General features: G+C 40.0%; 1 protein-coding gene across 2 annotated transcripts in view; it reads left to right on the forward strand.

Moving 5' to 3' along the window:
- The window catches only part of Znrf2 (zinc and ring finger 2), a 70,026-nt gene that overhangs the window by 36,401 nt on the left and 18,518 nt on the right, over nucleotides 1-15,107 (forward strand). For both annotated transcript variants that reach the window (XM_052173770.1, XM_052173771.1), the window contains exon 2: nucleotides 7,966-8,061. In XM_052173770.1, coding sequence (XP_052029730.1) covers nucleotides 7,966-8,061 — 96 coding nt within the window. The remainder of the gene's footprint in view (nucleotides 1-7,965; nucleotides 8,062-15,107) is intronic.

A 15,107-nucleotide genomic window follows, 5' to 3' on the forward strand; every position in this document is an offset into this window, starting at 1 on the left:
ATCTGAACTTGAAGAGATGGAAATAGGTGTTTAACAAATATCAGAAAACAAAGTATATTTACTTGAGCAAAAACAGGTGACATAGTTCTCTTGGAGGAAAAGAATGAAATGGTTTCACTAAATTTGTGTTAAGATAATAATGGGAAATAATATGAAAAGCCAAGTCCAAAGACAGATGGCATGTGTGTACAGTAATGATCATGCACAACAGGAGCCAAGATGCAGAAGCAGAGCTCAGGTCTGCTACTTTGGATGTCTTTCCAGTTGGACCTATATCCATTCTCTTTATATTTCCGTGATTGAAGATGGGAGAGGACAGCTGCCGTATTTGAAGGCCTGTATTACCTGGTATAGCCAATGGAGACTACTTTGTTAAAAGTCTTGTAAACACATTTGTCTATCATTAATTTATTCTGTTTTTATATTCAGTTCATATATGCTTAGTGTAAGCCTATCTATTATTTCCTTCTAGAAATTATTAGCCAATTAAAACATAAAGGTTAAAATACAAGAACCTGCAAGCCTGGATCAGTGCCATCCACACTGAGCCTGGGCTACCTTTTTTCTTGCTGCCTGGACCCTGGTTTGGAGAAGATAGCTTCTTTGCCTGTCTAAGACCTCCTATGGTGAATCTCGTGGCATCAGCGTAGCTTAATGCCTTTTGTAGAAGAATGCATTGATATGTAAATCTCACCAGGACTTTGCATTACTGATAAGGCTTGCCTTTTTTTCCTGGAGGCATTGGGGTTGGCTCCTGACTGTACTGAGCAGGGCCTGGGTACTTACCCTCTCTGCCATTCTGCTATAGGTTCTGATGGATGGTAAGGGGGATTTTTGCCCTTGTTTGGGGGATGGGGAAATCTCTCCATTACCAGTCCCGCTGAAATAATACAAGGCTAAAGCTGAGCATCGGTCTTGTACTAGTCATTGGTTGGTTTCTAGAAGAAAAGAACAGCCACTGTTTGCTGAATCCTGTGCTTTAGGATCCTCATCAGGATGTCAGTGTGTACCTACCATTATCAACATTTTCATCATCATAGCTTGTAGTACAACTAGTACTTGTACCCAGATGTTAGGTCTCAAACCAGGGACACCTGGCCTCAGGTTCTCCAGCCCTCCGTTTGTGTTGCAGCTGGCATGTGATGCTCACTACCCTCAACTCCTTACCCTGAACTGTGCAGCCCTGGGGCTGGTGCCCCCCTCCTCATATAATCCAGACATTCTGGTTGACCTCCCTTTTTGTACCTTTGACCTCCAGGATGCTTCACCTGGTTCCCCTCCTAGCACTTCTCTGCTCCCCTGGCTCAGGGTCATGTTCTCTCTGGATTCTCCCCATGTCCCTGCCTCTGGCTAGGATCGCCCTTTTATCTACTGTAAACCGACTCTTCTATAGCTAGGAACAGTCATGTCCTTTCCTTTTAATATTTTACTTTTTCATTCATCTGATGCCAAAACCTGGGATTGATCCAGGGACCTTTAGCCTAAATACTTTTGGGGCTTCAAAATTAAGTTTTATTAGACTACTAAGTTAAGAGGATGATAAATATGTAGCAAATACTTTCCTTTCTCTGCTGTATATTTGAAATATTATTGAAGTCCAGGAAAAACACAAAAGTGAGTTTGATTAAATTTACTGTGGAGAAGGAATATTTTAAGAAAGATTACTATAGAAAGACACCACCTTATGAAGCTTTTGGTGACTATTAATTTACAGTTGTTTATGGTAGAAGATTGGGGGTTAACATTTGGAAGGGAGTTCTAGAGACATTAATTAGGAAGTGTAGTTAAATACATACTTTTTAAAAAAAGATTTATTTATTTATTATATGTAAGTACACTGTTGCTATCTTCAGACACACCAGAAGAGTGCATCAGATCTCATTACAGATGGTTGTGAGCCACCATGTGGTTGCTGGGATTTGAACTCAGGACCTTTGGAAGAGCAGTCAGTGACTGCTCTTACCCGCTGAGCCATCTCTCCAGGTTATTCATACCAAGTGAATTCATTGATTGTTCATACCTAGATTTTTGTGTCTTTATCTGTTGGGTCCTGAGTCTTTGAATATCTGAAGATACACTTTTTTATTCTCAGCTTTTCCTTCTGAAGAGTTCTGTTAAGTGCTTCCACACTGTATCTCAGTTAATAATTGTATTAGTCTGAATAATTTTGAGACCTGATAGGATATTTCTGTGCCAGTGAAATGAGCCAATTAAAGCCAGATTAGAATACATTAAAGGCAAGTTTGTTGAGAAACTGCTCTCAAGGCTAGTTCACTGGCCCCAAGGACCAAGGCCAGGGAAGTTTGTGTGGGAGATGGGAGAAAGACAGAAAGGGCGAGTGCTCCTGCAGACAAGAGAGGAAGAGCTAAGACCCAAATGTCTGGATTAGGGTAGGGAAGAACCTCTGGGGAAAGGGCAGCCCAGCCTCTGGGCTGGAGAACTCAGGGTTGGGGACTGTGTCTGCCAGGTAGGAACTGAGGAATGCTGGGAGAACCTGCCTGAGATGTCTGCTTTGATATGTAAACTATGTACCTAAATCCTTTGTCTGAGGGTTCAAAACCAAACACCCTCCTTTCACTTTGCTTTTCCAGCTTCACAGTTTCTTGTAAGCAATGTGGCTTTTCATCTAAGATTTTCCTTCTCCCAGCATTCTTTGCTCCTTTGAATTAGAGGTTTTCATGCTCTGGAAGCATCTTGAAAAGTCATAGGAGGTAAAGATTTTGAAGCCTTGCCTATCTGAAAAAAAAAAAACTGCATGTTTCAATGAAATGGAAGTATGTAATAGTTTAAATAAATCATAAGTGAAGAATTTGAAAGTTATTGTTTGACTGGTCTTCTGTGGAGCGTCCAGCTCTGTTGAAAAGACTAATGCTGCCCAGATTCTGAAAAGTGGTTAAACCTCTCTACCAGAAACCAAAAGGCCTGGGGTGGTTTTATTTAAGGACCAGGGTGTGTTTTTTAGAGCGAGGTATGGGTGAGGTGGAAGGGATGCCCTGGCGAACACGTGCTGAGGCATCCCTCCCCTCCCCTGAGGGACCAGCCATATGTAGAGTGTAGTGTAGAATAGAGTTAGTTAGGTGCATAGGAAGGGGAGTTGAGAAGGGAGTAGAAGCAGACAGAGAACTGTAGGGGGCAAACAGTCCCTGTTAGAGCAGTCAGGCCTGCTGGCTACTGCCTGGAAACTGTTGGGCAGAGACTAGAAGGGATGCTAACACCTGAGTTTTAGATAATTTACTTTGACTGTCTTTTGAACTTGAACATTCTAGTTTTTTAGTTTTTTCATTTCCTTTTTTTAAAGTTTCTATTGCTTTTTTTCACAGTAATATACTTTGGCATGACTATCTGTTTTATTTTTTTGCACTCTTCCATTCTGTATACTCATTAAGTACAATTCAGAAAAATATGCTGAATTTCCTCTTTCCTCAGTTCTCTGGTTCCATTTTAATTGGATAATAGAGCACCTGAACTGATCTTATTTTATTATCTGCCTTCCTTGACTTTTGGTCCTACTTCCTGGGAGACTGAAGAGGCTGTGTCACATTGTGATGAGGACTCTGGAGCCAGAAGGGCTGTTGGAATCCTCTTGTGGTCAATTTCTAGATATAACCATGTTCTTAGCCTGTCTGCTTTTACCTTTAAGATGTCAAGACTGAATTCAAAGTGTGCAGGGGTAAACTGTTGTATTCAAAGTATCTAGATAATCTTCTCATACATAGTAAATGATTGTTATTAATTGAGAGTATTACCTTAAATTAAGAGCCATCTTTCTATGAGAATTTTTAATTTCTATATTTTTGAACTTTGATTTAGTGTGTGTGAGCGTGTGTGCGTGTGTGCGTGTGTGTGTGTGTGTGTGTGTGTGTGTGTATGTGTGTGAGAGAGAGACAGACAGACAGACAGACATGCATGTATACATGCCCTGGTGTGTGTAGAGATCAGAGGGCAACTGAGTCTGTTCTCTCCTTAGACCAACATAGCGCCTCTGGCTGCCTGTCAAGAGCCTTAACCAGCGGAGTCATTTTGCCAGCACTAATACCTTCTTCCATTCTCTATCACTGTTTTCTAGTGTCTCAGCTCCCGGATGCAGTGTCATCCTAAATTATAACTGGACAATTGAGAACATTTGGACAAATGCCTTTACCATGTAAGATGGAAGCCAGAGAAAGTAACTAGTAACATCTCCTGTAAGTCAGTTGTAGTCTTTAGGGTAGTGGTCAGAATTTCAGCTGCTCAGTTTCCTTCTGTTTTCCAGATAGACGGTTTTATTATTTTGAGGTCTCTTGCATGTTAAAGGCTTTTTCTCAACTCCGTAACTATATTAAAATTATATTTCACAGGAATATACGTAGGCACTTCTTGTCCTCAGTATGTCACACCAAGGAGTGCTTGGTATTGTTTAGAAAATTTGCCCTTTTAAAAACTATAGTTTTGGTGCTTATTTGTATTGAATTTTAAAGAGTTCTTTGTATAGTAAAGATACTGCACATTTGTTTGTGATAGATAATGCAAATATTTTTGTCAGCTATCTTTTGAATTTGCTTCTGGTGTGTTTCTGTTTGTTTGTTTTGCATTATGCCTAATAGAAAGGTCCCTCTAAAACCCTGATTGACAGTTTTATGGGAAGATAGGGCTCAATAATAGACAAGAACCCTTGGTGTTTGGTTTTTCTTTTTTCCTTTTTCTTTCTTTCTTTTTTTTTTTTTTTAAAGACGGGTCTCACTGTGTAGCTCTGGCTGTCTGGAGCTCACTATGTGGGCCAGACAGGCCTCCAACTCAGAGATCTGCCTGTCTCTGTCTTCAGTGCTGAGTTGACAGGTGTGCATTGCCTGCTGTGCTTTCATTGGTTGGTGTTTTTGTTTGTTTTTTTGCTTCTTTTCCCCCTAGTCTCTTCCCCCCACCCCCTGACCCACCCCACCCCCCACCCACCCCAATTTTGGTCTTCTGTTGTTATGACAAACACTTGGAGGATTTGTTATGACAAAGCACCTTGGGAGGAGAGTTTATTTTGGCTCACTGGTTACAGTCCATCACTGAAGGGGAGCCAAGGCAGGGCATGCCATGAACCTCAGAAGTTCTGCTTCCGGGCTGCTCAGCCTCCCTTCTCTTCTGCCCAGGGGTGGCGCCACCCACAGTGGGCTGGACTTTCCTGCAGCAACTAGCAGTTAAGAAAATACATGACAGCCATGGCACAGGCCAGCCTGATCTGAGCATTTCTTCATTTGAGGTTCCTTCTTCCCTGGTGACTATAGGTTGACTGGTGAAGCTAACTGTGACACTCACTGCCTGGTAGAAATTCTGACTTTCTTTGGTTGTTTTTCTATAGTAAAATCTCTTATTTTCCTGCTCTTGTGTCAGTTTCTAAGCCCTTTAAAACTGGAATAGACCATATCCTGGGCTTACTGGCTACTCTCCCTACCTACATTGTGAAACATTGGTTCCCCAAGGAGCTCTTTCATGTGTAGGAGTGACTGATAGAAACCACTGCTTTTCAAACATTTGATGTTGTATGCCATGAACTAGAGCCTGAATGCCTGTGTTTTAGTCCCTGTAGCCATAAATTTTAGCTTCATGCATCGTTGTTAGGGAAGCCATAGGCACCCTTTTTAGCCATCTTGGCCTTTGAGAATTATGAAGTGAGACTTGGCTGTTAAGGTATTAACAGCACTTGAGATTCCATTTAGCAAATCCTGTCAATTCCTTGTATTTTCTCACTCTTGTTGCTGACTTATCTCAAGCTCTTCATTTATCCCTTTTGAAGTTTTATTTGCTCTTCAGTTTAGCGAGTGAGAAGTGCAGAGAAGCAAGTACAGCCAGTGCTCTTACCTGCTGATCCATCTTTCCAGCCCCAGTAAATAAGCTCTTTTAAAGTTTGGAATGATATATCTCACTTAGGGAAACAGAACTCCTGAATGAGTAGTGTAGGAAATCTTCTCCCTGGCTTTATATAGTTTTTATATACAAGCTATGATTCTAGTCTAAGCCATGAGCCTGGCTGTTCATGACTTTGATATCACAACTGAGAGAAGACAGTTCCTATAGGAACCTTCACATCCTAGACATAGGTGTAGAATGGCTCTCATCACTGGTTATTGGTCTCTCAGAGTGTTTCAGCTTCTGTCTGCACATTGGTTCCAGGGCCTCCTGGAGGCCCTCTTTCCTGTACTTGTCTTGGTTTCTTTCTTCTCAGTTCAACTTATATCTGAGCCATCATGAACATTCCAGACTGACCTTTGACAGGTGTACTTGTGTCAGAGGAGTCTGATGTCCAGGAGAAATTGATCACACTGGCCCTTCATTTTGTTTTATTTCAGATTTTTCCTGGCCAAACTAAATTGCATATCTGAGATCAAAAGTTTCCAGATTCTCTGTCTCACTACCTTAAAACTGTGAGGGTAGAAGGAATGAGACAGCAAGATGTGTGATGACTGCTTAAGTAGAGATAGATAGCATTCGTCCATTTAGTATGCTAGTTTAACAGAGCACTTCAGGTAACTAGTAGTCCACACTGAATATTGTAGGAAAGAATCTAGCATTTAAGTTACCAAAATCGACTGAAAGTGCCTCCCTTGATTTGTTGCTATTTTGTTTGCATTAGGAGTTAGTATGGTATGGCAGAAAGGCCACTTACTAGTCATTTCCCATTACTGTAATGAAGTATCCAAGCATGATTGATTTCGGAAGGCTGCCTTAGCTCACATTTCTGGAGGCTCGTGGTGATTGGCACCACAGTGGCAGGTATGCATGTGGAGGTGATGCATTATTTTGCCAGACAAGAAGCCGGGGAGCCATTAAAGGCTCAGGCTGAGACTTAACACAGCAATTTGCTCTTGGGAAAATTGCTCTAGAATCCCATGGAAACGCCTTTAATTTTGGAGCACATGTCCTCAGTGACCCAACATCCACATACTAGAACCCCATTTGAAAAGGCTGCATGTAAACAAGTTGGTGATGAGTTGAACATAGGAACTCTTGAAGTGCAAACACCAAGCATCTCCAAGCGAGGCAGCTGCTAACGTAGACCTCAGGACTTGTAGATGATAAACCTCCTTTTGCTCTTCTCAGTGCTTTTGCATTCTTTATCACATGTGTGTTTAAAATATTGGCTGGGGAGAATATTTGCTAAGATATTTCTTAGTTTTCTGTTGATGTGAAGAGACATCATGACTAAGACAACATAGAAGAAAGAATTCATTGAGGCTTACAGTTTCAGAGGGTGAGTCCATTTTCCTTGGTGGGAAACATGACAGTGGCAGGCAGGCAGGCATGGTACTGAAGCAGTAGCTAAGAGCTTAGATGCTGAGGTAACAACCTCAAGGCAGAGAGCTAGCTAGCCAGGAATGACATGGGCTTTTGAAACCTCAGATCCCACCCCCAGTGACAGACACACCTTCTCCAAGAAGACCATGCCTCCTAATCCTTCTCAAACAGTTCCAACAACTGGGACCAAGCATTCAAATAGGAATGTGTGGGAAACATTCTCATTCAAACCAACATCGGTACTGTGTCGCTATAAAGAACTGCTAATGTATCAAATTGGAGAAGATAGTTTTCACAAAGATGATCAACATAGAAACCTATTCTAACATGAAATCGTGTGTGTGTGTGTGTGTGTGTGTGTGTGTGTGTGTGTGTCTGTGTATGTGTAGAAAGAGAGAGATTGAGATTTTAAAATGAAAATCTAAGTAATAGAAATAGATAAGGGAATTTATGGTGGAGCTCACTCAAACAGGAATGTGTGGGACCTCAGTGAATGTCCTTCTTATTAATTTGCTTTATACATTGATTTAAGTCCTAATGACTGTAGTCACAAACATTTTTCCACAATTGAGTTGTATGTAAGTATTATACTGCATTATTATTAGTCTTACATTGAATTTATAAATGCGTTTGGTCTTACACACCTTTTAAAAACTATAGTTCCATATTCATAATAGTTAAGTAACCTGGCTTTCCTTTATGTTTTAGGATTTAAGTGCCCAGTATGCTCAAAATTTGTACCCTCAGATGAAATGGATTTGCATCTTGTGATGTGTTTAACAAAGCCAAGAATAACGTATAATGGTAAGTTCACTGCCTTAAGATAACATTTCAATTTAGAATTACCATAAATAATGTGAATTTCATGTTTGAAGCAAAATTTAAATGGCACGAAGGACTCAAATTCTCATCTTGAGATACCTTTACATGTCTAAAAAATAATCTATTAATTAGATTATATCTATTGATAAGTGAAAAAAAATATTTTCTAAGACATCTAATGGCAAATTGGCATCGTCTTGTATTTTTTAACCCTTAATATCTGGCTTAATGACAAAGAATTATCAAAACTCTTCTATATAATAGGACACATCAGATGTCCTGGGAAGTTCCACTGGTACCTAGAGAGTGAGGATAAAAAAGGCAGATGATGTTCCCATAACAATAGATTTAGCCAGGTGATGGTAGGGGTGCACACCTTTAATCTCAGCCCTGGGGAAGCAGAGGCAGGTGAGCTTGAGGCCATCCTGGGTCTATAGAGCTAGTTCTGGAATGGCCAAGACGTCCTCACTTGCTGACTCTAGATTGTTGGATTACACTTTGAGAACTGTTGTGCTCACTAAAGTCTTTTAGGTTAGGCCTAAAAAAAATAAGGAATGCTTGTGATCACTGTGTTCAGAAAAAAAATGTGTTTAAGAACATAAGTGAGGGACCAAAGAGGTATCTTAATGGTTAAGAACATTGTTGCTCTTCCAGAGGACCTGGGTTCAATTTCCTGCACCCAGATGATGGCTCACAACTCTATGTAACTCTAGTTATAAGGGACCTCTTTTGGCTTCTGGGCACTGCACACATGTGGTACACATACATACATACATACATACATACATACATACATACATACATAATACATACAGGCAGAGCACCTATATGCATAAAAGTAAATAACTGTTAAAACAAATCTATAATAAATGATACATTGTTAAGAGTAGGGACAAAGTTTTTTCATGAATATAATAGATAGTTAATGGGAGAAAATAAATTCAGAAAACAGAGACAGAAACTTCCTGTTATCATGTCCTTGTCCCTATCTACTCACAAAAGAATTTCATTTTTGCAATAACTGGCAGTTGGTTTGGGTCTGGTATGTTGCACTAGGGTATTCTATCTTAACCCTAGTCATATGGTCTTCAGTATCATCACTGAACAAGTGTAATAGATTTGGGAACTAAAAATCAAATAGTTTCCTCTTGGCTAATAAGAAAAATTTTGTGTTATTTCCGTAACTTTAGTATAAGTGAAGCCAGCCTGGGCTATTTATGTATTAAGATCCCCCCCCCCCCCCCGGGGGAGTGTTGTTTTGTTTTGTTTTTATTATTGTGTATTTATCTATCTATCTATCTATCTATCTATCTATCTATCTATCTATCTATCTATCTATTTATTTATCACAGAGATCTGCCTGCCTCTGCCTCCCAAATTCTGAGATTAAAGGTGTGAGCCACCACTGCCCAGCTAAGATCCTGTCTTTAATGCAAAGAAATAAGTAGATAAAGAACTTAGCTACACTAATGCCATTAAGAAAAAGAAGAAAAGACATTCGAGGCTTAAAAAATTTTTCCAAATGTAGAAGTTAGTTTGAAATAAAATGAGTGGCAAAAGTCTTAGTAACTAGCTAAATTCAGCAGCTGTCTTTTGTGTCCTATCTAAGACACTATTGCTAAGTGCCAAGATCAGTGACTAAGACAGGTAGAACTTCCGGCCTACCAAGAATAACATGATGAATACATTCCTCAGATAACTGCTGTGTGCTTTAGGAAGACTCTCCTCATACATTGTCTCCAGATTTAGTATCTCAGTGGCAATGAAGCATTTCTTTCCCTTCATTTACCAATGTATAGGAAGTAATAGCTTCTATGTGTTGGCTAGATCCTGACCTTTTTGCCTTATAAAATTGTCGTCTTTACATAATCTAGTTGAAAATCTGTCACTTAAGATTTTTATTCAAGCTCAGAATTTGAGGCTAAAAGTGGGTCAGTTTGTTTCCATACTTTGCTATTCTGTCATTATGTTTACTGTGTATATCTTTAACTTCTTCAAATGTTAACTCCTGTTTTTTAAAAATTGCAGCTGCCTTTTGTTACATTGAAAAGAATAATATATTTGTATATAATCTCAGTATTCTGTACATTTGATTTTTGCCTATCCAGAACATAACACATGTTATGACTCAACTGCTTTTTATTTCCTGATTTAACTGTTTAATTTATTAAACTTGTCTACTAGATTGTTTCAAAGTAAACTAAATGCAGTGGGCTCTTGACTTGCTGAGTGCTAAGCCAGTGAGTACAATGGAAGATAGAGAATGGAGAGAGAGAGGCTTGTAACTCGCAGCAAATAAGGAGGGTCCGAGGTTTTTCTCAAAGTAGTGCTCTTGTAAGGTGGAGTCTTCTGTGCAGACCATTTATTTAGTATGATAAGAACAAGGTTTGCTGTAGGTTGTCTAAAAGAATGAGTCAAAGTGACTCTGAACTTAATGAGACCTTCAAATTTCCCTGTAGATTTCTAACTGAAACAAAAAGAAGCCCAAAACAAAACAATTTGAAAGGCACGTTAGAAGTCTTTAAAAAACAGCAGCCTTGAGTTTGCTCCTAATGATATCTGTTCTACCTGACAGTTGTTGACATCAAAACATACCACACAGGCAGGCAGGCAGGCAGGCACGCAAGTGTGTTCTGTCTGTCTCCGTCTCCGTCTCCGTCTCCGTCTCCGTCTCCGTCTCCCTCTCCCTCTCCCTCTCCCTCTCCCTCTCCCTCTCCCTCTCCCCCCTCCCCCTCCCCCTCCCCTCCCCCTCCCCCTCCCCCTCTCCCTCCCCCTCCCCCTCCCCCTCTCCCTCTCCCTCTCCCTCCTGTGCTTGGAAACAAAGTTAAAGCCATTCTGAAAACTAGGCCTGGGTAGTCTACAGCAAGAAGCAAAAGTTTTCATAAACTTTTATGTTATTTTAATTTTAAAACTAGCCTATGGGCTGTGATGATGAAGAAAGGAGCTGTGACTGTGTTGATCTAGGGGTTCTGGAAATGTGTATAATGTGCCTCCCTATCTTAGGTGTGGAGAATTGTAACGACTTTAAAGGCAAAAGCCCAGAATACCACTTACTACACTGGTGGTGAGTCTCTTTGGAGGTGGCCTTTTTAATGCCTAAGTAAAGCATTTGTTATATTATCATAAAGTTTGGACAGGTGAGTCAGAGACTATGAGCTGAATCATTTGGTCACATGACTCTGCAGTTTCATGTTTGAATTCCTAAATGTTGACACCAGCTAAGCTGGGTTGGTATGAATCATGTTAATGCTTAAACAAGAATTGTCTTTCAATATATTTAGTAATTGTATCTTGTGCAGACTTGCAAAAATAGCTAGGTCTGACATTTTAAAATTTATTTGTAAAATATATATTAACTATCTACAAAAATTCACAGAATAGTCAGGCTTATTTTCAGACAGCTGGAGCTCTGGGAGAGGATGAGTTCCAGACCTGTGAATGTGAGCTGATGACAGCATCAGAAACATCCCACAGAGGTGGATGCTCCACGTGCTTCTGTCAGCATTGGTTTGGATTCCGAGTGTCCTTGGTATCTAGGTTACTCCTAATCTTGGGGTTAAGAATGACCGTTCTCCATACTGTTAGTTAGCTTCTCAGCAGCTGTGACCAAAAGAACCCAAAGAGCCAGCTTGATAGATTAGTTTTTGACCATGGTTTCAGGTCTTCATGCTTTGGTCCCGTGGCTTAGGCCCTTGGAAGGTAGAATTGTGTGACAGAAGAGATGGATTCCTGTTTCTTGGTGGCCAGGAAGCAGAGAGTAAAAGAGAGGATGTGGCAGTGGTTCTGTTGCACTCTTCAGCAGTGATCCCTTCTCACCTACCGTAGCACTGCAGTGTTGGCACCAAGCATTGGCACACAGTGGCAGCACAGAATGAGAGCTAATACTGACTTTCGTGAGTCTGCATTTTGTGAGCATGTGTCATCTACAGGTGAATTGTTAACAAGCGTTTCTGCGGGTTTTATTCCTTGGCTTACTGAATCACTCCTGAGCTTACTGTAGGATATTCATGATACTGTGAGGCTGAATTCATGATACTCCATCAGCTACAGCAATACTGTGAAACCATCTACTCTTTTAAAGATAGATTACTGACAGTTTCATCAATGAAGTCCTTATTTCAATGCATTCTGGGGATTTTGTTTGAAAATAATCCTTTTTTAAAACTGAGTGTGGTGTAATGACCCCCAGGGAGGAGCAGGAGAATCAGGAGCACCCAAAGTAATAATATTTTCCTGTAAGTTTTAAATTGCATTATTATAACATTTTACTCGATTTTTTCTCTTTAAATTGTATTTTTTCATTGTAAAGTGTGTTTTTGTACTTGTGCTTTAGACAAGCTAAAGTATTGATATTTTCAAAGGAGAAAATAGTCTTGTTTTTTCAGACAGGTTCTCAGTGAACCTGTAACTCATCAATTCCACTAGACTAGCTGACCAGAGAGCTCCGATCTGCCTGTGTCTGCCTCACAAGCACTTGGGTGATACCTGCTAGTAGGCCCTGCCTTTACAAGGGTGCTGGAAATCCAGGCTCAGGTCCTTATGCCTGCACACCAAGTGTTTTACTCGCTGGGTCACCTCGTAGCCTTTGGCTTTATATATTGCATAGCTATGTTATTTGCAGAAATATTTGTGTAATTTATTTGAGCAGTACTTTTGGGGACGAGAACTTTTTAAGGTCTCATGTAACCAAAGCTGTACTAGAATTCACTGTGCAGCCAGACCTGGATTCCCCCTACCCCCATCCACCTCCTGAACTGCTGAGATTGGTTACCTTCCATAACCAGTTAACCTGCCCTTAGTTGTGTAAACTCTGGTATAATATGTAAACCTCTGATTTGGGGTAAGAATCAAAGGATTTTGGTACTCATGAAATAACAACAGCTGAAATAAAAAGTCCTTTGTTGGTCCTGAAGCCTTGTTTCCCACATCAGTGAGCAGCTGCAATGAAGAGGCACTCAAGGAACCTGTGCACTGCAGATGTCCTTGAAAAGAAAGAACTAAAGAAGTTAGACCCCAGGGAACCAAATAACCCTATTAAAAATGGGGTACAGATCTAAACAAAGAATTTTCACCCGAAGAAATTCCGATGGCCGAGAGGCACCTTAAGAAGTGCTCAACATCATTAGTCATTAGGGAAATGCAAATCAAAACAACCCTGAGATTTCACCTTACAGGAGTCAGAATGGCTAAGGTCAAAAACTCAGGAGATAGCAGGTGTTGGCGAGGATGTGGAGAAAGAGGAACACTTCTCCACTGCTGGTGGGACTGTAAGATGGTACAACCACTTTGGAAATCAGTCTGGCGGTTCCTCAGAAAACTGGACATGACACTTCTGGAGGATCCTATTTTACCACTCCTGGGCATATACCCCAAGGATTCCCCAGCATGCAATAAAGACACATGCTCCATTATGTTCATAGCAGCCTATTTATAATAGCCAGAAGCTGGAAAGAACCCGGATGCCCCTCAAAGGAGGAATGGATACAGAAAATGTGGTATATTTACACAATGGAATACTACTCAGCAATTAGAAACAATGAATTCACAAAATTTTTAGGCAAATGGTTTGATCTGGAAAATATCATCCTAAGTGAGGTAACCCAATCACAAAAGAATACACATGGAATGCAATCTCTGATAAGTAGATATTAATTAGCCCAGAAGCCCTGAATACCCAAGGCACAAATTGCATAACAAATGATCCCCATGAAGAAGTATGGAGAGGGTCCTGATCCTGGAAAAGATTGATCTAGCATTGGAGGGGAATATAAGGACAAAGGAAATATAAGGAAATATAAGGGAAAAGGAGGGAGGTGATTGGAGAATGGAAGGTTTATGGGACATATGGGGAGGGGGAATCTGGGAAAGGGGAAATCATTTGGAATGTAAACAAAGAATATAGAAAATAAAATTATTAAAAAAAAAAAGAAAAATTAAGGTGGGGAGAAGGTTCACAAGGCAACTCCTCATCTGCAGCCCCTCTGAAGAGTGGAAATAGCATCAAAATACAAGCCCAGGGCTATCTACAACATTCATTATTTTGTATGTTACACCAAAATTTAATTTAAAAAAAAAAAGAGTGAAATTTCTTAAAAAAAAAAAAAAGAAAGAAAGAAAGAAAGAAAGAAAGAAAGAAAGAAAGAAAGAAAGAAAGAAAAGAAAAGAAAAGATTCCCCAAGGCACAGAACCTCCTGTGTAAGAGCAGGGAGAATGGCCAGCCTTCCACGTGTGCTTTCTCTGGTTGCTTTTGCCTGCCATCTTTGTTCTTACTTCATTTTAGAATTAACTCTTCTTGACTTGATATGTTTGCATGGTTACAGTGCAAAGGCAGAAAGTGCCCAATGAAAAGTCCCCTCTCACCTTAGCAAGTCCTGGGTTCTTTTCAGAGGTAGCTTGAATTTCTTGCACTCTTTCCATTGGAGAAAGGGGATTTGTGTATGTAAAAAGCTGAGAATGTCTTTGGAACTACTATCTTACAGTCATGCCCAGCCAAGGTTGTATATATTTTTGTATTGTTGATAGTAGACATATATTGTAGCCTTAGAGGATTAGAGTTTATTTCTGGGTTTGGTTTCTCTTCCCATTTTGCTTTTGTTAGTAATTGATCATCTCAGGATAACCTGTCTCATGCCAGGTTTAGTACCAGTCAGGTACAAGTTATGTCTCACTACTGCTTTAGGAAGTAGCTGCCACGCCTAAGTGTTCCTAAATAAACTGGAAATTTAGAATCAGACCTGAAGCTGTCTAAGCTATACACATGCTATACGGTTTTTATGGCTTTGGGGTTGGGTTTTTGTTTGTTTCTGTATTCAAATTGTTTGACTTTCTTATTGCCATTATGAGCCTACCTTTAACATATAACTTCATGCATTATTGTGATTTTCAAAGTACATAGTAATAAATAATGTTTGAAAATCATGTAGCAATGATAGCATTTTTGTTTTTTAGTAACTGATTCTCACCTACCCCCCATGTAGTGATTCAAAATGAATGAGCCTGAATCTTAATTCAAAGCATAGTTGATTACA

The sequence above is a fragment of the Apodemus sylvaticus genome, chromosome 2 (assembly GCF_947179515.1).
Source record: "Apodemus sylvaticus chromosome 2, mApoSyl1.1, whole genome shotgun sequence".
NCBI lineage: Eukaryota > Metazoa > Chordata > Mammalia > Rodentia > Muridae > Apodemus > Apodemus sylvaticus.